The sequence below is a fragment of the Pituophis catenifer genome, unplaced genomic scaffold (genome assembly GCF_029215685.1).
Source record: "Pituophis catenifer annectens isolate HBS135680 unplaced genomic scaffold, rPitCat1.0.hap2 SCAF_2, whole genome shotgun sequence".
In the NCBI taxonomy this organism is placed as follows: Eukaryota; Metazoa; Chordata; class Lepidosauria; order Squamata; family Colubridae; genus Pituophis; species Pituophis catenifer.
Genome location: NW_027256882.1, coordinates 225,541,459 through 225,565,568, shown reverse-complemented (window position 1 = coordinate 225,565,568; position 24,110 = coordinate 225,541,459). Strand labels below are relative to the sequence as shown.

General features: G+C 37.7%; 1 protein-coding gene across 1 annotated transcript in view; it reads right to left on the bottom strand.

Annotated features, from left to right (window-relative positions):
* Positions 1-818: 818 nt before the first annotated feature.
* RFX3 (regulatory factor X3) overlaps positions 819-24,110 on the bottom strand; it is a 170,312-nt gene continuing 147,020 nt past the window's right edge. Inside the window, exons 12-17 of the mRNA XM_070935568.1 lie at positions 9,239-9,336; positions 7,803-7,952; positions 5,943-6,151; positions 4,548-4,701; positions 2,637-2,679; positions 819-1,057 (exon numbers count right to left, since the gene is read on the bottom strand). Of these exons, the coding sequence (XP_070791669.1) occupies positions 819-1,057; positions 2,637-2,679; positions 4,548-4,701; positions 5,943-6,151; positions 7,803-7,952; positions 9,239-9,336 (893 nt within the window). The remainder of the gene's footprint in view (positions 1,058-2,636; positions 2,680-4,547; positions 4,702-5,942; positions 6,152-7,802; positions 7,953-9,238; positions 9,337-24,110) is intronic.

Genomic DNA, 24,110 nt, shown 5'->3' with positions numbered 1-24,110 from the left:
CGAATGGAGGTTGCACAGAGTCAGTTTTTGGGCAGAATGTACCTGAAATCAGTAGTCTTATGAGAGAGGAACTAGTATCCCAAAATTTGAAACTGATTTAAGGAAGCTTGAATTGTCCATAATGGTGTCATCTGTACCTTTATTAAGTACACATTACCATGTGCTATCAGAGCTCTCATTTATCCTGCAAACAGTGAGAACCACTCTTCCTCTGAGAAAGAAGACAATCTATGTTCTCTAGAATTATAATAAATCTTCCAATATATCTGTTGAGCACTCTGAAATGTATCAAAATAGTTATTTTCCAGTTTTCTCCAACAAAAGCTGCCTTTTAATAATAATTCTAACGCAGCTGCTATCAAACGAGCGTGCCTCCAGTGTAAATCAAAGAGGAAAATTCTTGATATTTCAGAGTGCAATTAATTAAAAACCCTATTTATACGAAATCACCATGACTAACAGTTAACATTAAAATATTTTGTAAAAACTATGAAAAAATTAAATTACTTTTAATTATAAAGAGGACAAAAAACATTAACATTAATCTTCGCAAAAATGCTTCTTGACTTTTGAACCTAAGAAAATTTTTTATATTAAGCGGCCAGTGTAAAATGATTGTATTTACCTTCCCCCCCCCCCAAATCTGACCAAATACATAGACCCATTCCATTTCACAACTCCAGCAAAAGTACAGATAAAATTTGACAATAGTCGACTTTCAGAAATCTTTTTTTTTTTTTTGCATCCCTTCCGTCCCCTATGATATGCCCAACATCAAGAGGGCTAATACAATCTGAAAAAAGAACTTTAAATATTTGTTAGACCGCAGTATATGTATTTCCAGTCGCACTACACTGTCTGATCGTTTGAGTAGCTGTGACAATGTGCTCATTGTGAAGAGGGTTCAAAAGGTTCTGCTGTACTCCAGTCTCGAGTACCGGCTGCAGGCAGCCCACCTGAAAGGCCTGGCTAATTTCAGTCTTCTCTCGCTTGGCTTGTGGCTCTCCAGAGTCATCCAGCTCTTCATCTATTTCACTTTCAACTTCACTGCCTTCATCTGCACAAATAAAATCACCATGAATCCTGCAATCTGAAAGAGTCATGTTACAATGAGATAGAAAGACTTAACAACCGTAGCAAAGTGTCAAGTTACTTGAATTGGATAGTCTCTGTGTCCAAATCCAATCCTAGGTAAATTACATATGTGCACTCTCCAGCTTTCTCCTTATTAATTAGTCAGTCCTTGTATTTGTAGATGAATGCTTATTCCCCGGCAGCATCTTAAGCTCCCACCTTTATTTCTACTATGGGGACTGTACGTAAAGGAAGCAATCTCCTTTCTGTGACCAGAAATCACGTCTTGTGCAAAAATTAATCCTAATGAGCCCAATTTTTTACCATGTTTTGTAACTACTTCAGTGGAGACTGTTACCTTATTTCCATAATGGATCACTAGGACTTGAACCAGTGCACAAGTTCAAAATGGTCCTCACTTAATGACCATTCAGTAAGTGTCTCAACATACAATGGCTCTGAACGACTGATGATTACAATTGGACCTTGTACTTATGGTCAACACAGCATCCCCATAATCACAAGATTGCAATTTTCAATCTTCCATGCTGGCTCCCCGCAAGCAAAGCTAATGGGAAAGCTAGCAGGGAATCAGAGGGGCTCATGTGAAGTCCTTGCTCAATGACAGCAATCAGGATCAGCGATGAAATTCACTTACCTTCACTACTGGTTCGGGAATGGGACAGTGTGTGCGCTATGTGCACCTTTTCTGCACATGCGCAGAGTCTTCTGTGCATGTGCAAAGGGTAAAAAACGGGATGTAATGACATCCCGGCGGGTGTGTGGAGCCTCCTGCCGCTGGCGCTACTGGTTTGCGTGAACCGGATAAATCCGGCCGGATTTCACCACTGATCAGGACCACCATCACTAAGTAATATGAACACATGTCCCAAAGGTGCTTTTTCAAAGGGCAACTGGACTTTGTTTTTCCTTGAAGCATCTTCAGTTCAGTTCAGTTGAATCAGAAGCAAAACGTCAAGAAAAAACAAAGTCCACTTGCCTTTTGAAAAAGCACCTTTGGGACAACCATGACCTGGATGACTGAGAATCTCCATAGACAGTATGATTACATGGCTTTTTTTCACTTCAAACCACATTGCTAACAATGGAGTTTCCAGTCCAAATTAGTGTTGCTAAGTGACGACAACCACTAATATACCAAATTCAGTTGAAATTTGCTCATGCTGTCAATAAATTAAATGGATACTATGTTTCATTGAGTGAAAGAACCTTTGTATGAGATGCTCTTCCTCAGAATCCCACTGGTTGGATTCACGCATCATACAAATCATAATGTGACTAGATTGTGGATTAGTATGTTATATGAGACCCTTGTCAATTGCAGTTTACTTAATAAAACATAGTTAAACTGTAGTGATCACTATAGTTCACTAGATCTTTTAAAAAGATCTCCCAGCCTTCAAAGTAAGCTTTCAGATTAAGTAGAAATACAAAAAAAAGTGAATAAGTTAAGAAAACAAGGAGTGGCTTACTAATATAGTAAAGAAATACATTTATAATTTCCTAATCAAGTTGAAGATCTGTAGTATGTGTATGCTAACCTTTGTCCATGTTTCCAGGAGATGCAGCATTTAAATCACCAAACTGTGGAAGAAAATCAAAATAGCAACTTTTAATACAATACATTATACTAGCATTTTCTGTATCAGTTAAATCCTCTGTGAAATCTAATCATAACTATGTTTCCCAAGAAATATGACTATTTTTTATTCACAAATGGAACAATTACAACATCCTTCAGATTATGCCATTCGGGGGGGGAGGGGGTGTCTATGACAATTTGCTGCATCCAACTTGCCATGGCCACCTCACTACGGCCAACTAGCCACAGCCAACTCGTCATGGGACAACTCGCCACAGCCAACACGCTGCGGGACAAGAGTTACACTAATATTAATGAAATGATGGAATAGAATCATAAAAGAAAGGATGCAAAAATAGGGACCAAATGAAATGTGAAAAACAAAAAATAAAATATTTTTATTTATTTATTTTAAATAATTAAATAAATTGCCCTGCGATGAGTTGGCCATAGCGAATTGTCCCATTCCTTCCAGGGTGGTTCAGGGATTTCTGGAAGCGAATCCTTCAAATTAAAAATGGTTTAGAACTTGTTCTTCACCTCAGGCCCCCTCTTTAAATACCTTTTATGGACACGGACCACCAAGACTTAACTCAAGATTTAAATGCTAGCATTTTTTTCAAGCCTTTTTGGACCCCATGTGACAACATCATGGCCTCCAAGGGATCCACAGGCCACAGGTTGGGAACCACTGGCTTAAAGTAGGTTGTGAACCACTGGTTTACAGAAGCAATCCAGATCTGAAAAGAGGCTTGATTCTTCTGAAATGCGTATCCAGCTTCTGGTTTAAAAACGAGACTAACAGGAATGGAACCAGACCATTCTGAAGTTGGAAATCAATGACTTTGGCTCATCTTTGGTAATCTCTAAATCATTTTTCCTAATTATTTGAGTTTCTACTGTTAGTCTCATGAAACTATTCTGTGCACTATTGTAACACATACCACAAAGCCTTCTATTCTAAACTTAAATACATACCTCATTTTGGAATGACAAATTGTTAAATAGTGAACAAAATACTTAAAAAACTAGATGTATTGCCTAATATTGTGAATAAAAGTAAATAATGCGTGTTGCCTACTTCTGAATTTATTTTCATAATGTACACTCTTCATTTTGACCTAGAAAGAAGAGTAATGAAGTATATGAAGAAAGAATATTTGCATATTCTTAATGGCTGTGGAATATTAAACATGGTCAAATGTGTTGATGCTTCATATATAAGATATATTATTACTTTGTGCTTCAAAAAGGAACCATCACCTTTTCCCAAGTTCTCTTGAAACAAGTTTGTGATGTAACAAAAATAAAAAACCTAATCATCATCTTCAATTAAAAAATAACTATTGGGTGACAGAAAAAAAAATCTTACTAAGGATGAAAATATTACTATTTGTTGTTTATTTCTATGAATACAAGAAAATAGGTTTAATTAATTTTTTAACTCTGAGTGTCAAACTGCCATTTAAAAAAAAACAAGGAGAAAAGTTTGAATATTTGGCAATTCAGGAAGGTTATAATTTAAAAAGAAGGACCACAGATTTCAGAAATGAGCATAAGATTTTAGAAATTTACACAGGATCTGAAAGGTAACAGCAAAATACTCGATCCAGTATTTAGTGTGAATAAATATAATCAGAATGTACAAACAAAAGAAAATGAATTTCTATATGAGCTTTGTATAGATTCAGCTTAGCTGAAACTTGATGACATCCATTATATCTAAATCTCAGATGAAAGGAATTTAATTATAACTGATCCACATTTACCTCCTAGAAAACACATTTACTTAATTAAGTATAACTAAATGAGATAATTACTCCTTTTTGATGTTAAATTATCTGGTAAAGGATTCCAAGTGTAGACTGACCTCTCCCATGACTGCAATAGGTGTCTCTCCTGTGGCTTGAGCAACCCGATGTTCAACTAAGTAAAACATATATTCATCATATAACAGACGGATCAGATGAAAAGAACCAAAGCTAGCAGCACTGCGCAGAGTTAAATCTCGAATCACCATTGAGCTATATCAAGATGAAAATACAAATGAAACACATTATCATCCAATAAATATGCCAGAAATTTCTGACACATCCAACATAATTCTAACAATTACATTATTTAAGCCAGGAGAGGACAATGGTTTTTAAAAGTAAAGTTAGTTTTCTTGTCAGGAAAGAAAGGGGTGTTAGACTACATGCTGAAGACTGGCCAAGCTATGGCAAGTTATGGGCAGGGTCATTCTTTTCTTTTCAAATTCCCTCTTTTCTCTGTCTCAAGATTCAGATAACTCTTGCCAGAAGTATAAACTAATTTCCCTAAATGGCTTTTAAATGTGACTAAGGTCTACATGAATCTAGGGGAGAGCAACTATGGCAACTTTGCTACCTGTTGACTTCTTGAGCCAACATGGTTGCCATAGTTGCCTACCCTTGTCCTAGGTGAAGGGCCCCATGTGACCTCTTGATTGCCTATCTCTTAATTAGGCATTACATTTAGACAGCACTTTAATAATTATTATATAAATGGCTCATCATATACAGCTGGACTTAACTAGCATTCTTATTATTGGTTGATGGACTACATCTGTTTCTCTCCTTTCCCTTTAAAATACAAATTCGGCTTATAAGCAACATCAACTAAAAATGAAAACGTAACAAATCATATTTGTAAACTCAAAATATGCTTCAATGTTTTCTGCCGGTGGCAGTAGCCCCTGAAGTTAGGATATTAGAAACTGGCTGAAGCAGGCTTCTAGGGTTGTCTTCACCTACTTTCTTTCTTCTTACTTTGGAGGCAATAGAAATGGGTTACTTTAAGCAAAGAACAGGATGAAAATATAGTCGCACTAAGGCTTAATTAGAAAAGAAAGGAGTGGAGGGAAGAATGCATAAATCCAAGCTCCACTGCTGCTTATTGACACGTCTTTCCCTCCCCACCCAATATTACTTTTATTAGCGATATGGTACATTAACAAAGATGTACAGCCTCATCTATGATTACTTATGGCTGAGAGCTATGATCCAGTTGGTATACATTCAAAAGCACATTGTATTTCTGTGATGCTTTAAAGCAGCTGTGTCTTTTCTCGGGACCTCATACCTGCTGCGTGATTCTTACAAAAGAATTGTTTAAAGAAGTGGCAAACAGGTGCTACATGCCCATTTCTATGCATTTCAAAGCACCTTTTGGCCTTTGAACTCAAAGCACTGTGCTACCCTACTGGACTGAGACAAAATATAACCTCTTTAATCAGGGCACTGACCTGTAGAAAGACCACTTTAACAGAAATTGGCGTGCTGCTTTAGGAAAACTAGGTCTTCCTTCATATGGTTTCAGTGCTTGCATCATTACATTATCAAGCCAGGCAGCCCACTGCTCCAGAGTGCTCTGCTGCTGAAGAGTCATCTTGAAATCTGTTTCTAACCGTTGTACCATGTTGTCATCACACTGGCACACCCAGGAAGCCTGCTCCTGTACCAATTCAAAAAAAGTTTTAACAGAGGAGCTTCAAGTGCCCGATTTAAATTTAAGTTAAAGGTGCCTAGAAGGGAAAACAATGAGTAAAACCAAAAAAAAAAAAAGAAGGAAGAATAAGTACTCAGTGAACAAATCAAGGGATAGAGGACATTGAATTTTCTTCCGGATAATAAAATAACTCTGCATGTTATTGCTCTCCCCTTGTGCATGCTTGTATTCATCTGTGTAATGGGAAACTCTGGATAGGTTGTAACTCTTCCACTGGAGGTGATGTGACTTGAAAAGAGAAGGAAGGCTTAGAACAGAGGTGGGCAACTATGGTGACTTTTAGGTCTTAAAATTGCCCATTCCTGTCTTAGAACAAAGCAGTGAACAGCATTCTGAGTTCAACTACCCATCCCATAGTGATGCAAGGATGGTTTTTCTTCTGAAATAGTTTTCTCAACAGATCCTTACTCTCAATTTTATTCGTTTTCAGTTTTGATGTTTTTTTCAGCTGCTTCTTTCTATACACTAAATTCAATCTAAATTTGTTTAGTTTTCATAGAGTAATTTGGCTGGCAGACCCAATTCCAAGCTCCTTCACATAATGTCTTTCCAACATTCTGTTGATTCGGAAAGGATTGAAAAAGGTTTCAAAGGTGGAATAGCAGGAGGAGGAGAAGAGGAGAAATGGAACTGCTGAACATTGGAATGTTTTACTGAATGGGTTGTATTTAAAAAAATGGATCATTTCAAATGGGCTGCTAAACATTTTTTTTCCTAAAGCTTTGGCAGATATAGATAGATATCGGCCACAGATATATTAGCATGGATGTTAAGAAACACCCTTCATTGTCTACAAGTCAACAGGTAAAAATCAGAGTAGGTTTTTGGGAGGGTGGGGGGAGAATGAGCTACAGAAATCTTTCACGAATCTTTTCTTGCAAAAACAAAAGATTATTGTGGCAGATTTTCTCTAGACCAGGGGTATCAAACTCGATTTCATTGAGGACCACATCAGGGTTGTGTTTAACCTTGGGGGGGCCAGGGTAGTGTGGCGGGGTGGGTATGGCCAGCTCAACATCACTCATGTCAGGGGGAGCCTGTGGTGGCCCAAGTGCTCTGCTAGTGAAAATGGGCTCCCAAGATCCATTTTCGGCTGCGATGGCCTCCTGCAACCTTCTGCCAGCAAAAACAGAGCTCGGGAGGGCCGTACACAGCCCTCCCAAGTTCTGTTTTCACTGGCAAAGGAACTGCGGGCCTGTCCTTCGCTGTTTCCAGGGCAGCCCCGTGGTCCAGATCTAAGCATCCCGTTGGCCAGATCCGGCCCCCTGGCCTTGAGTTTGACACACCTGCTCTAGACTGAACTTTCCCTGGCATCTCTGAAATTCAAATGCAAGGAGGGCTTTTTAAAATTTGTATTAGTTTTTTTTTACCCCACTTTTATTATTGTTTATAAATAACTCAAGGCAGCAAACATATCTCCTTCCACAACAACAACAACCCTGTGGGGGCTGAGAGTAATGACTGGCCCAAAATTACCTGGCTGGCTTTCATGCCTAAGGAGGGGCTAGAAGTCCCAGTCTCTCGCTTTCTAGCCTGGTGCCTTAATGACTGGACCAAAGAATTACAAACAAAGCATCCATGTCATGTCATGTCATACCTGGACATTGGCAAAATCAACACGGTTGAGGTCATTGAGCATCTGGTTAATCTGAGAAGTGTTTTGCAAGACAGCTCGGGCTGCCTGAGCCAGATGATTAAGAGATGTGTATCTTCGCAGAGTCTGAGCAAAGGCACTTACAGCGGCAACCTGCGAAAAATAAAGAAAAAGACCTGATACTCCTATTCTCTTATAAAGCTGGTGCTGGTTAGCAACTTTTACAAATAAATCATGTTTATCGAGAAATATTACCCAAATATGCCAATATTGTCTTATAAAGAAATCTGATGAGAATATAACTTTTGGAGATATGTGCACATGATAACAGTAATGTTAATAATGCAAGGTAAATAAAAACAATATCGTACAAAAAGTGTACAAAGGAAGCACCATCTTAGAATATTGTGGTACACACTTGTGCCAGTTTGCTGTGAAATATAAAGAATCTAAAGAATATGGCACTTATGCCATCTAGAATCCTTCAGTAAATATTTGCTAGAGAGGCAAATCTCTTCTCAAAGACTACTACAGCAACATCAAAAGCTTTTACCAGTTAGATCACCACTTGAGCACATAATTTAAAATACCCTTTTTCACATAGTCTTTGGTTGATTAGAGATTATATTACAAGAGCAACTACTGTAAAACTTTCCATTCACATGCAAGTCCCAAAGGTGCTTTTTCAAAGAGCAACTGAACTTTTGTTTCCCTTGAAGATATTTTGCTTCTCATCCAAGAAGCTTTTTCACTTCTGAATTAGAACTGAAGAAGCATCTTAGATGAGAAGCGAAATGTCTTCAAGAAAAAAACAAAGTCCAGTTACCTTTTGAAAAAGCACCTTGGGGGCCACCATGACCTGGATGAGTGAGAATCTCCATAGATATTCACATGTAAAAGACAAAAATCTCAGCTTGAATTTCTCCCTCAAATAATGGAAAAATCTCATTTGGCAAATCCATCTGAAAAATCTATGGCAAATTATACAAATTATGTTAATTAGATAGATTCAGGTATAATGAACAGTTTTAAAAATCTCCTTTCTCAAAGCAGTCTGCTAACTGGAGGTATTACTGTATTTCTAATGTTTATTATGCCAGTTCACAAATATATTACATATATGACACTATATTTAGTGGAAAAATTATATTATTACATTATTTATTTCCCATGAACCACCTGGGTGAGGCCTCACATGGATCACAGACTGAGAACTGGTGATTTAGATATCAGTAAATGAACGTTCTACAGCAAAATTTAAAGAACAGTATAGATTGGCAATATAAAACCAAAAGCAGATTCTACGCCGTTTTTTAAAAGGGTTCTTTTGTAGTGTCTTTTTATAAATGAAATAGAGGAGGTAATGTTGAATTATTAGTATTTGTAACACCTTTTTTGTTGCAAATGATTTTGAAAGCAAGGGTAACTCTTTAGCTTACCTTGGTTTGAATCATTCTCTGGGGAATATTGTTCATGGCATTGGAAAGCCAACCTTCAAGGCTTTTTGCAAAATTGCGAATGGCTTGGGTCAAGGCACCTATGCGTGAAAAGTAAGCACACAATAAATGAAAAAAAAAAAGTCAAGGCATGAATGTATTGACAGATCAATGTCCTTGAATATTACAACTAAATTGTAAAGGGAGAGAACAAATGCTAATGCATGTTACTGATCAACACAGAAAAGAAATACCACATAATTATAAGTAGCGCTATTCTATTACAACATACCTATAGAACAGCAAATCTTGAGGGCTGCAGTGACTGTTCTGAGATGCTAATCATGTGTCTATGCCATGTAACTTTGGACTATAATCAGAAATTCTTAGTATAAAAGAGTATTTTGTCATATTGGACCCAATATCAACCTGAAAATATGGGGTCATTTTTGCAGTAAAATGTAGATCCCAGATCAGAATCAGTGACTTGTTAATTCTTCAATACACAAAGGAACACAAATGTGACAATCTTACTCTAGGCTACATATTATTTCTTGAAGGCATTTGATCCTGCAGTGAAGTTAAAAGTAATAAATTGTTCACTCTTATACATTTCTGTGGTAGGAAAAGAATGCTAATATTTGGGTGTGCTTTATGTACTATCCTATAGAAATGTATTTTATTGTGTATGCACACTATCATGCATCATAACTTGATCAACTGTGGGAAAAATTTTGTTTGGTAAACATTAGTTTTTACAATGCAGTGTCTTAAAATGTATTATTTGGTTTTAAAATTTAAGCATGAAAAGTAATACTAAGCAGTCACTGAATGTTTAACTATTCTTTGAAAAGAATGATTTTCATCCTATAACCCAATTCAAGAAGTTGTTTTAGATACATTGTAATATTTTATGACTAATATGATCTTTCAGTATTTTTCTTTAAACAGCAAATCTTTACTTTATCCCTCATCTATCTGAAAGCATTATGTTTTTATACATTTATGGACACCCTGAGATTTCCAGAAGTGTATGATATACAGTGTTTATTTTTTAAAAAAAAAAGCATTAGCTTCTTTGTTCCCCAAATCAGAGTCAATTGACGCTTGTCTATTTAATAGCCACAACATACCGGCTGTTAGGAAGAAAAATGAAAGAAAAACCCAGGAATAGAGTATTCTGTGGGAAGACATGGCAGGCTAATCAGAATTGTAACAGATACAGCTTGCTTTGGTCCTTTCCAGTATACGGAAACGAATTATATGATTTATGTAGTCAAATGAATTATGTTATTTACATAGTCAAAAGAGTATCAGACATACAAACACAGACAAACTTATAACAATGTTTTAGAGAAGACAAATCTTCCAAAACTATAAAAAATGCATTTAAAAATGGGGCAGAAGGGGACTTACTCTCTCTGATGGCCCAGTGGAGAAAACATGGATGGCTGCCTAAACATCTGAACACAAATACTACAAGACCCTCTGATATAATTCAGAAATCAGGAGGAAGCCAGTGGTACTTTTTCCAAGTAACGTTTACTAAAAACAAGCTTTTGTGAGCTGCAGTTTATCCGTTGTTGTTGTTGTTGTTGTTGTTGTTGTTGAAAAGGCTGCTAGGAGAACCCTCCTGATTTTTCCCCCTACCATAAATTGCCAAGGCTATCCTTTTCCATTGTAGCTGAGATGCCACTCTCCCTTTCCTTGCTGGGAAGAGCTGGAGGACTCCCAAGATGGCTTTCACAAGTACCAGAGAAATCTGGCCATGTGAAATGGCTCATACGAGCAAATGAACTGGCTACTTGCAAGACTCTGTTACAGAAAGTGTGAAAGCCACATTTCCTATATGCACCACAGAAAATTACCTCTGTAACGTCATTATTACATTGTCTTGGTGCCTTTTGCAGAAAGGCCTATAGTAATACAAGATAAAAATAAAAGCTATAATATAAATTAAGAAGAGTAATGTTTAATATTGTTTATACTAACAAAGGCCATAGTTATTGCCCACAGAAACCATTCTTTAGAATAGCATGAATATTTGATAGGCTAAAAAGGCTATTAATTTTCAGAGATGTATCTGACATTTGATTTTAAACTGTAATAAATTGCAACATTAATGTTATATATTTTCCTTTAAACCAAAGTAGCTAAATGGATGGCTAGATTAGACTAGAGATTTAGAGATTAAAAGAGTAAACTACTTACCCTGGAATATAACATTAGAATGAAGTAGCAGCTGTTTAATACTTTTATTAGGATTAACTAACAAATTACAAAACAGCTGCTCATTATTTAAGGGTATCAAAAATAATAAAATGTTTTATATAAACACAGTACTAAAAATGTTCCCACTTTAAAATTAAATAGCAGAGTGGTAGAAAGATGATCAGGGAAGCTAAAAAGGTAACAAGGTCAGGACCCATAAAATACTATTTTAAAAATACACAAAAAATATTTTAATAATTAACCATTTCAGAGGAGTCCCATTTCAAATAAATCCAAATAATTTTATTTCAATCCCAAAAATACTTTTAAATTTATATGGCATCTTTAGATGAATAGAATGGAGCGAAACACAGCAGAGTGAATAGAATGATTTGTTTAGCCAAGTGTGTTTAGAAACACAAGGAATTTGTCTCCTGTGCAGAAGCTCTCAGTGTACATACAAAACAACACAACAACAACAACAATAATAATACCAATAAGAAGGGGTACAAATGAAGATAAGAAGATAGATAAGATAGATAAGAAGATAAGATAGACAGACAGATATAATACAGGTAGTCCTTGATTTACAACCACAATTGAGCTCCAAATTTATGTTGCTAAGAAAACATTTGTTCAGTGAGTGTTACAACTTTTCTTGCCACATTTGTTAAATGCATCACTGCAGTGGTTAAGTTAGTAAGATGGTTGTTAAGTGAATCTGGCTTCTCTATTGACTTTGCTTGTCAGAAGGTTTCCAAAGATGATCGTGGGATTCCGGGACATCATAAATATGAGTCAGTTGCCAAACGTTTGAATTTTGACCACATGATCATGGGATGCTGCCACAGTCATAAGTGGTCACAAGTCACTTTTTTCAGTGCTGTTGTAACTTTGAACAGTCACTAGATGAACTGTTGTTAAATCAAGGACTACCTGTAATCCACACAAGAGTAGGAAAGGGAAAGTTCTTGTTAGCTGTGGATAGCTCATAGACAAACGTCAGCAGGCAGGACAAAGTCAACAGGGTAGAATTTTTGGATGATGATGGTGGTATAGCCAATGGTGGGATTCAATTTTTTTAACAACAGGTTCTGTGGGCGTGGCTTAGTTGGGGGTGTGGCTTGGCAATCAAGTGACTGGGTGGGCGTGGCTAGCTGGTCACGTGACTGTATAGGCGTGGCTAGCTTGTCATGTGACCGGGTGGGCGTGGCTATGTGCATAGGGACTACTCAGAGGGCTGAAAAAAGTCATTTCTGACTGGGCCTCGCACTTTTGACCGGTCCTCACACTTATGACCATCCTCACATTCATGCCCGTGCAGCTTTCTTAACAACCATGTCACTCATTTCACAACTGCTTCTCTTCACCATGGTGACAAGATAGGGCAAAAACGTAAAATGTGAGGACAGTCTTAAGTTCGAGGACTGGTCAAAAGTGCGAGGACCAGTCAAAAATAACTTTTTCAGCTCTCTGAGTAGTCCATATGCACAAAAGGACTACCCAGAGGGCTGAAAAAAGTGATTTCTGACAGGTCCTCGCACTTTTGACCGGTCTTCGCACTTATGACTGGTCATCATTTATGCCCATTGTAGCATTCTTAACAACCATGTCACTCATTTCACAACTGCTTCTCTTCACCATGGTGACAAGATAGGGCAAAAACGTAAAATGTGAGGACAGTCGTAAGTTCGAGGACTGGTCAAAAGTGCGAGGACCAGTCATAAATAACTTTTTCAGCCCTCTGAGTAGTCCATATGCACAAAAGGATACAGCAATAGAGAGGGATGAAGGAAGGGAAGGGAAATTAGAGTAGGAGGGAGGGTAAGAGAGGGAGGAAGAGAGGAGAAGAAGGAGAAAGGAAGAGGAAGTAGGGAGGAGAAGAAGAGGGGGAGGAAGAGAAAGTAAGAAGGAAAGAAAAGAGAGAGGTGGTAGGTTTGAGGAGAAAGATTGCTGTACAATAAAAAAGATGAAAGGGAAGAAAGCCAACCCCAAACAAATATAAAGATATTAAGATAAAGAATGAATTGTTAAACTTTAAAGAATAAAAGAGAACAAATATGAATAAATAGCAATAATTAGAAACACACATACAAACATACAATGTATTTTCTTTGAACAGAGTATTTGGCCGGTTCACAAATTTAAACAGTGTTTAGTCATTTCAATTAAATTTACAATTTCTATATTTCCTTTTTGCCATATTTATTCCTCGTCTATTTTTGTAAAAAACCAATATTACCTTTCATCCTCATCTCTAATCTTAATCAAATTCAATTTTTCCCTTCTATTCTATATTATACCCCTTCCCATTGTCATCTATTTTTATATCCATCCTCACATTGGTTAATTATGTAATATTAGTTGTTTAATATAAATTCAACATTTTAATATAAATCAATTAGTTATATAACTACCTTTTTTGTATATTAATCAATATGAACATGAATATTCCAATTATTTCCATGCAATCCAATTTCTTACAAATCAATTAATTATATTTACCAATAATAATAAACCAAATAATTTCCCCCATATATTCCTCCAAACCACAACTTAACCATTTCTGCTTTCAGAAATATACAATTAATAGTATCTCAATTATTACAATTCCCTAGTTAAATAGAGCTTTTTTTCTTTTGTGTTTTAAAATCTTTCCCTAAATTTCCCATTGTTTGCACCTACCTTTTTTGGTGAGGAAAAAGAAAAGAATTCTGCCTGCCTAATTTTCCAACGTTGCAGCAACAGCAAAGCAGTTTCAGTTTCGTGTTTCAGCATAACTAAGGGAAAAAAAAATTGCTCCAGGACTCTTTGCAAGGAAGCAGCAGAGCCCTGAGCAAAACAGCTGAGACGTATCAGCTGAGAGCCGGGAGGCCGATAGAATCAAGGGGCTAATTAGCCTATGCTGAAGCTCCGTGGGCCAATAAAATTACAAAAAAAACACCGAACCGTTTGTTAAATTGCTGGCTCGCCCGCCCCTCGCCCACCACTATTTATTGGCAATAAATAGTGGTGCGGAGGGGCGGGGCAAGCCAGCAATTTAACAAACGATTCGGCTGCACCACTGGCTATAGGGCGGCCTTTTGAAGCCCCGCGGCAAGAATTTGAAGTTTTTTTTCCTGTAGCCATCAGCTGGGACTCCGGAGGCAGCAATAGATTGGGAGTGGGCGGGGTAAATGAACGGCCGGCGATCCAACAGAGCAGAGAGTGAGGGTGAATGAAGGCGTGGAAGCTGCTTTCTCCATCCTGCTCTCTTGCGTCCAGAGCCGGTGGGGAACCACGTGGCAGCCCACGTGGATCCCAGGCAGCGGAACTCAGGCTAGGGAAGGGGTGGGCAATTGTGGCTCTTTTACAACCTGTGGACTTCAACTCCTAGAATTCCTGAGACAGCCAAGCTGTCTCAGGAATTCTGGAAGTTGAAGTTCACAGGTTGTAAAAGAGCCACAATTGCCTACCCCTGGCTACGGTAGGCTGGCGCCGCGCAGGTGGGAGGCGGCGAGGGGCGGGCGAGCCAGCAATTTAACAAACGGTTCGGTGTGCTGCGGGGCCAATAAATTACAAAAAAACACCGAACCGTTTGTTAAATTGCTGGCTCGCTGGCCCCATTTATTGGGAATAAATAGTAGTGCGGAGGGGCGGGGCAAGGGGCGGGGCGAGCCAGCAATTTAACAAAGGGTTCGGCCGAACCCCCTAGAACCCCCAGAATCCCACCACTGGGTATAGCCCATTCTGTCCTTCCTCCCTTGTTCAGAAACTGAATAATAAGATAAGCCATATGAAAAGAAACAAGATGGAACAACTGTTTGTTCAGAAATCTTCAGGTTCTAGAATCCCTCCAACTTTAGCTCTGGGTGGGATTGCACTGACCCTGAAAGAATAGTCTGCAGTCTGAGGGCTATTTTAGTCTTGCAGGTCCTGCTAGTACTGCAGGTGGAAAATGTGGCCAAAATGGTATTTGCCCACCTGAATCTGAGGGCCAACTGTGGCCCTTTCTGCATCAGGAGGTATGGCAACAATAACTCATGTCCTTGTCACCTTGTATTTGGAGTGCATACTTCACTTTACATTGTATGTCCTTGAAAGGCAATCTGGTAGCTTCAATTGGTCCAGAATGCCACTGCTGGCCAGTACATTAGAACAACGCCATTTTTACAATAGCCTTACACAGTTTCCAATATCCTTCCAGATCCAGCTCAAGGTCCTAGTTATAACCTATGTAGCCCTTTATGATTCGGGTCCTTATTAGCTCTGAGACTGTTTGAGGCAGGTAGTAACTTTATATTTATTCTACTTAAACCAAGATTCTCTTCCTGTGAGAAATCAAAAGAGAGGATGGCAGGGAACAGGTCTTCTGGGTTGTAACTTCCCCTCTGTGGAACAGCTTGCCCTCCCCTTCCTGCCACTGCTCCACATAACAGTCCTTCAGGACAATGAATACAGTTTAGTGGAAGGAGCTAAATTATGAGAGATGAAGTCTGAAGCTACATGTGAGTTTCAATTTTTCCTGGTCACTGAATATTGTATATTTTTACCCCCAATTAGAAGAGGTAGCAATATGCCAATTAAATGTCATACATAAAAAATAAAATAACAAGTTACACTGGAGTGCAACATTGTGAAATGATGAGTGATTTACTATAGTACAAGTGGACTGATGCTAGCTAGATATAGCATTTGTAATCGTAATTTCATTAGCAATAAATGAGAACAAAATTTTGTTCTTGCATTATCAAAGATGACTTTTTCCCACAATATTGCTTTCTACTGTCTTTTGTTTTTCTAATAGTTTTCACCAGCACTGCCATCACATCCCAGATTTTCAAAAGCTAGTATTACACTGGCTACCTCCTACAGAATATATTGTTTAAAATTTGTGGTTTCTCCATGTTCATTTGATACTCTATAATTTTCCTATCTTTTATTGTCTAGCACCCTATCAGCTCCTATAGAGGTTTCTGGTGTATTTAAAAGTCATCATCACCAACAACTTTGTTTTTAGCAAGGCATTTCTAAAATAAGAGTCTACTAACATTGACAATATTTTGTCTAGAACAGGAATAGTGAGATGTTTAAGCTACAAACTCATAAGCCCTCAAACAATATGGCCAATGTTTAAATTATAGGAATTGTGGTCCAAATCATTTTAAAGGCAGCAGAAATGTATGATTGATTTGCCAATTTGAGGTAACCCTAAGTACAATTATTCTGTATACCAAACAGTGCTCTTTATATAATATCAAAAGATCACAACACTGGGGCACAGTGTAGACTAGCTTCCTTGTGTGCTCTGAGCAAAGTGACTTTGTCACAGCTAAATAATCTACACATTCTGGCTGCAGGATCTCCCAGCAAGAAGAAGCTGGAGTACCGAAAATTTTAAAAACGGTTAATGCTGTATCCTGTTACACTATACGAAATAAAGGAAAATCACAACACTGTTTTTGGACTGCAAAAATCCTTCACAAAAGAACCTTCAGAAAACAAGGAGTGTTTATGAAACATCGATTTTTTTTACTGATTAACACATTCCACATCTGCCACATCTTTTTCTGAGTGTGCGTAACTGCAATTGAAGTGTGCTGGGCTGTCTCTGCACGGATGGTAGATGGCAGGAGCCTGGAAATAAACATTACTGTTCCAATGATTCAAAAATGGATGTTTTGCATGCCTTCCCCAGTCCTTTTAAAGGATATGCACAATATGGCTTTAATTCTTAGCACTCAAATAGTCTTCAGTTTTATTTGAGAAAGCTTACAAGAGAAATAGAACAAAACCAAAATAAAAATGGCCTTAATAATAAGGCTTGATGCTGTTAAAATGACTTGAATGCGCAATTTCGACTTCATCAATGCACTTTAAGATAGAAAAAACATGAAAAACAACACTTTCTCTCCCCTAGCAGATTTCTAGACGCCACATTCATTCATTTAAAGAAAGCATAAATTCAACTAAGTAGCTTTTGATTCCAATATTCTAAATGCCATACAGCCACCAATTGTCTGTCCAAATACCCCCCGCTGAAAAAAAATGGCTTCCAATCCTCCTAACTCTCCTGCCAACTCACATATCACTGATCTTAGTTATCCCAAGAACTTAACAATTTTTTCCTTCTGTCTCCCTCAATTATAAAGATGACAGACTTAAAATAATATATCTAGCATGTTCCAATGCACTGCACCATAGTTTATTGTCTATAGATTCTCTACTACTACCCTTGATATCATTACTGCTATTTTAGAAACAAGGAAAGAAACAGATAATGACTTTCCTCTGCTATAAAATCATGGGTTTTCCTATATCTGAATAGATATTACAAACCAATGCAGCTATTATTCTTGATGGCAGGCATAGGTAGATATAACACAGGTCCGGCTTCCTCCATCCCACCCCCAAAACTTGAAATCCACTAAATGGCCCCGGTACAAAACACAGAGGCTTAGAATTGAAGTATATTGTGCTCAGAAACATTTTTTAATGCTGAAAGAAATAGTGCTTATAATCCTGCAATTCTGTTGGCTACCCCAAGGTTTTTCATTTTTGCAGTTTAATACAGAAAAGGGGGATAATTTTATTGTTCCTGTTGTTAAACAATGGGTAGCTAAAAATTCTTCCAGATCATCTGAAAAGCATAGAGATCTATTCAAAACTGTGCCTATAGACATCTCAAACTATAAGTATGCTATATGCAAAGCCCATCTTTATGTACTTGTGGCCTGATATTCCATCCCAAATAGGTACATCATGCTTGCACTTACTGCCTACTCTTGATCTAAGACAACTTTGAACACCCGATTGTACCCTTGATGTAATGTTTGAACCTCTGGTGTCATTCAGAAGACTGTTAAAAGAAATGTTTTAATATGAGAAGAATCTTGCATAACTAAATTATCAATTTCACCAATCATTAACAAATAACCGCTGATACATTATTATGACTGAAGAGACTGTGATCCTGTAAACCTTTTGATAGGAACTGAACATTCCATTTTAGAAAAAGTCATATTAATAGTTGGAATCTTAAAATGGCTTCAAGGTTATGATAACCTTAAATAAAACTCCTTTCATACTATTTTTCTTTTTAAATACTAATGGGAGATTGTGAGTTCTAGTTCCACCTAAAGCACAAAGCCAGCTGGGTGACCTAGGGCCAGTCATTTTCTCTCAGTCCTAGGAAGGCGGATATTGCAAACCACTTCTGAAACCTTGACAAGGAAATTGCAGGGCCTAGTCGAGGCAGTTGCCAGGAGTCAACAATGACACAAACACACAAACACAGAGAGAGAGACACACACAGAGACACAAGTATCAATTTTAAACAAAATTAAAATTATTTAAAATAATTTTAAATAGAAAAAGATAGGATCTGTTTAAGGCCTTTTAAAAAGCAAAAAACCCCCACAGATGGCTCCCTTTCATTAACAGGAAAATGTATTCCGAGGATCTGCTGGGGCAGCTACAGCAAGATTTGACCTGATTTGCTGTAAGAGAAGTCCCTTACAACTCTAAATGAACTTCTTTAAATGATCTCAGGGAGCAGAAAGGAGGTGAATTCTATTTTGAGTATTTCTTTCTAGAACCTTGTCTTCTGCCATATAGGGATTGCAAGATAATAACCAGCGCCTCATAACTTGCCTCAGTCATGTAATATCATCTCTTGTTGTTCTTCAAGGACAAGTCAGTCTGTTAAATTCTATACTACTTAGAATTTATTCAAGGATTGTATTAGGCTTTTGCCAGAACAACAATTGGGATATGTTTTCTTGGGGTGGGGTCGGGTGGGGTGAGTGTTGAAGCTAGTCTTCCCTACTATTAAGTTTTTTGACCAACTTCAGATTACTGACCACTATTAAAAAGGAGTTAATGGTTTACTACCAGGACTTCAATTACCAAAGGGGAAGACATTAATATGGAATCACCTGTTGTGACTCCGACCCCCAAATCTTTCCTAACAGAGCGAGAGGACTCAGAAGGTGAAGGAGAGGATTTGGCAAGGCCTCCCTCTCTAGGACCCTGCTCTCTGGCAATGCCTCAGGTTTCTTCCGAAGGCCAAGAGATATGCCAGGAGCAAGGCACTTAGGAGCAGCCGCAGATAGAGAGTGAGGGGGATGAGTTTTGGCTGGATCCCAGACAGTGTCGGAAGGATAAGCGCGCGCAGCAGAGAAAGAGGCGTGGGCGGGCCAGAGATTGAGCTGAGTCACTGGACCACACCCCACAAGGGATAAAAGGGGGTGTGTCAGCTATTCAGGCCTTGTGACGGACAAATTGAAAAGCTTGGAAGTCATATCATGTTTCTAGAATCCTGTTAGAATCTCTTTTTGAATTTCTTCAGACTGGACTTTGACAATTCTTTGCTTTGTGGAATTAATTTGGTATATCGGACTGAGGAGAAAAAACCTCCCTTAGTGAGTAAAATCTCTTGGCAGGCAATTTTTTCATTTATTCGAATTTCTATACCGCCCTTCTCCTTTCGGACTCAGGGCGGTGAACAGCCAGATAAAAAAAAAAAAAAAAATTAATGGTTTGCTGCCAAGACTGTTATCTTAAAGGAATTCCTGACTGTTTGATTCATTAACTCCTGGCTGTCTGTTTGTGTGTGTGCATGCGACGGGGACAGAACATCACCCATCTGAATTTTAGCAGATTATTCTGATTGTTGTTATGAGGAACTCTCATATGAGACTTCAACATCAGATCAGAGAGTATTCCTGCTGCTTGAATTATTCACTACTATATTTTCCAGAGAGGAATATGGATTGCACTGTCCCCATACAATAATCTTTGAAGCAGAAGAGAATCTAACATATGCAAGCCAAAAGAAATAATACAGAAAGCAAGGGATACAGGGAAGGTGCAATTCGTTTAGTGACTGTCCGAAATTACAATGACACTGAAAAAAAGTGACTTATGGTTGCTTTTCACACTTACAACCATTGCAGCATCCCCATGGTTACGTGATCAAAATTTGGATGCTTGGCAACTAGTTCATATTTATGACAGTTGCAGTATCCTAGGGTCATGGGATCACCTTTTGAGAGCTTCTGACAAGGAAAGTCAATGGGGAAGCCAGATTCACTTAACAACAGTGCTACTAAAATAACAGCTGCAGTGATTCACTTAATGACTGTGACAAGAAAAGATAGTAAAATGGGGCAAAATTCACTTAACAAATGTCTCACTTAGCACAGTAGTGGGTTTCAAATCCCGGTGCTACCGGTTCGCTACCGGGAGCGCGCGGTTCTGCGCATGCTCAGAGTGTTTTTGATGACATCTGGGAGGGTGAGCGGAGCCTCCCACCACTACTGATCCACCCAAACCAGGGCAAACCAGTAGCAACCCATCACTGACCTAGTAACAGAAACTGTTGTGGTCATATTGTGGTCATAAATTGATGACTACCTGTAATGCAAGTGAGTGACTGAAGTAGAGTTGTAAAAAGCCACCCTTATCTCCTCTGCACCACAGAGTGGGAAGAACAAATGGAATTGACTACCAACAGCCCCTTCAACTGGGAAACTCCATGCATTTTTCTAGAGCTCGCATTCTCAGGGAGACAAAAATGAGAGTTGCGGTTTCCTCCTCTTTTTGTTTCAATGCAGACTGTAACTTTCCAGATCTGGAGGCAAGGAGAGGAGCTGGGGTAGTATGCTCTGATCCTGTTCCTCTTTCAAGAGCAGCAAACTGTGGTAGGATTAAAACTCATAAGTGTTTCCTTATTTTACTCAATTAGCTTAGCACTTATTAATTTGACAAACACATACACCATGCATATGTCATTATCATCATCATCTGAATTTTTAATTCTGACATTAGCCTTTTTTGAAATGTATTTTCTCACCAGGGTATGTATGTATATATATATATATATATATATATATATACATATATATATATATATATACTCATCTATGTACACATAGATATACGTCACATGCACAGATTTACTGAGGAGAAAATCTTCAGGATCAGTTTCAGCAAGAGTTGGCAACTAAGCAGATATACAGGTAATCCTTGACTTAAAACCACAATTGAATCTAAAATTTCTGCTGATAAGCAAGACAGTTGTTAAGTGAGTTTTGATTCATTTTACAACCTTTCTTGCCACAGTTGTTAAGTGAATCTCTGCAGTGATTAAGTTAGTAAAACAGTTGTTAAGTGAATCTGGGTTTCCCATTGACTTTGCTTGTCAGAAGGTCGCAAAAGGTCATCACATGACCCCAAAACATTGCAATCATTATAAATACATGCCAATTACTAAGTGTCTGAAAATGGTCATAAGTCACTTTTTTCAGTGCCATTGTAACTTCAAAAGGTCAGTAAACGAGTAGTTGGAAGTCAAAGATTACCTGTAGTAAGAAAGATGATCATGATATAGGTTTACAATATGTTTTGTCTCATTCTTCTTTTTCTCTTTTTGGAGAACAACCTTAATTCATCTTATACTTGAGTAAGTATGATCAATTATTTTATTAGAGCTACCATCATTTGAACTTCATGGTTAATTTGGTTTCGTGTTCTGTGTATGTGCATTTTATGAAAAGCAGTCTTCCAAAAGTTCTAGCTCCCCTTGTAAGTTTGCTTTATTCATTCAACTATTCTCTCTTCTCATTTTCTCTAGATGCCAATTATGTGCTGGCCGAAGAAATCACTGAATGGGATTACTTAATTATTTAAGTAAAAGAGAACAGTCAAAGAGAAATATAGCACTAGAGTTTGACAAGCCAATGACTAGGAAAGTGGCCGAGACAATAACATTTTCCCTTCTCCCCCCATCTTTTTAATCATTGGTCTGAAATCCATTCTCTTGATCTGTAGTGATACTCTTGTGCATCACTTTATGATATGATATCTGGATGACTTAATAATAGGCTAATTGGGGCTGCATAACCCCAACAATATAGCAATAATGAAGGTATTGGTTTTGGATTATGGAAAATTAGTTTCAAGTCCTTAGTCCACCACAGAATTCATTCTCAGTACAGCCAACCTAATAAGTTGATGTTGGGGGACAAACACCATGTTCCCTATAACTCAGGGGTGTCAAACTCATGTTGTCACAGCGGCGTCACATGATGTATCGGGACTTCCCCCCCTTTCACTAAACTGGGCATGGGTATGGCCAGCACATGATGCATCCGCCCCGCAGGACACGAGTTTGATAGTCTTGCTATAATGGATCTTTAGCTCCCTCCCTCCCACCTCTCCCTCTATCTCTCTTTCTCTCTTTGTCTTTAAAAAGGCAGGATATTAGTGCAATGAATATTGGGAAGGGGAGAGGTGTCCTGTCATATAATATTTCACTGATATCTGCAGGATCAATTTCAAAATGTAACACAAAGGAACTGCAGCTGGATTAGATACTGCTTAAGGTGTAGAGTCTACAAAGTCTCAACATACACTTTAATATCTCTATCAAGCTGCTGGATGAAGTCACCTGGAGAAGATGACTTAAAGATGTCAATGAAACAAAACTTCTTCTTTTGCCCTCAAATTCAGCAGTCTGAGTACACCCTGAATTTTAACAACATGGTGCTCAACAATTGCTAGCTTCTTGATAAATTACAAAACAAACAAATAACAGAATGGAGAAAAAAACACCTTTAATGGAACAGAATGAAAACACAGATCCAATTCTTGACTAATTGTAAATAACCAGGAATAAATATCATCTGCAAATTGTTGTTGCTACTTCAGTTAATATTCATTTAACCTCATAGATGTCATTCAAATTACCATAATTTTTAGACGACAGCAAATGTTGGTATTTAGATTTCAAATGTTAAATAATGTTGTCTGTGGCTTTCAGGGGTTAAAACAAACAGAATTTCCATGTGTTTGGTTATAGCAACTCTTCAATTTTAGAACAATACAGAAGACATCATTGACATATGGACTGACTGTGCTCCATAAGAACACTCACATTATACGAAAAATAATATAAATAGCAAGGTTTTATTCAGTCTCTTTCATAAGTGAAAGAGGTGTACTCTCCTTCGAAGATGGATACACATTTTCTGAATGTTTATAACAATTACCATAGTAACATTTCTACTGGCTTCAAAAGAAAAATGCTTTATATGTTACAGATCACTTGGAGAAACAAGTGCATCTAACTGAATTACAAAATAACTGTTCATAGAACACAATGAGTGTGCAATTATATCGATTTTTTTCCTCTCAAAACTATTGACTATTACTATTAATGGGATGAAAAATCAATATTTATTATAATGCTTAGATAATGTTTTATAATAGAAATGTGTTTTGTTAAAAACCACAGTAAATCAACTTTCTGAATGGAACAACAAACTACACTGCATTGGCCTAAATAATTGCCTCACTGAAAAGGAAACTCTCCTCTTAAAAGATTTTTTTTTCAACAATGGATGGCTAATCAACCTATAATATTTGCAAGCAGATGCTGCATTTTTAAAAGATTGAGAAACTTGAAAAATTAATGGTGAAAGAAAACATTAATGCTACATCTGTGTCAAGGTTGGGATGGATTGAAATACTGAATTTAGATGGGTCACACCTTCTTCTGTAAGTATGCTGACACAGATTGTGATATAACCATGCAAGGAGAGAAAATACAGTTGTATCATTTGCCAATAATATACCAAAAAGCTTTCTTTTGGCGAGAAAGTACTACAGACACATTACACAG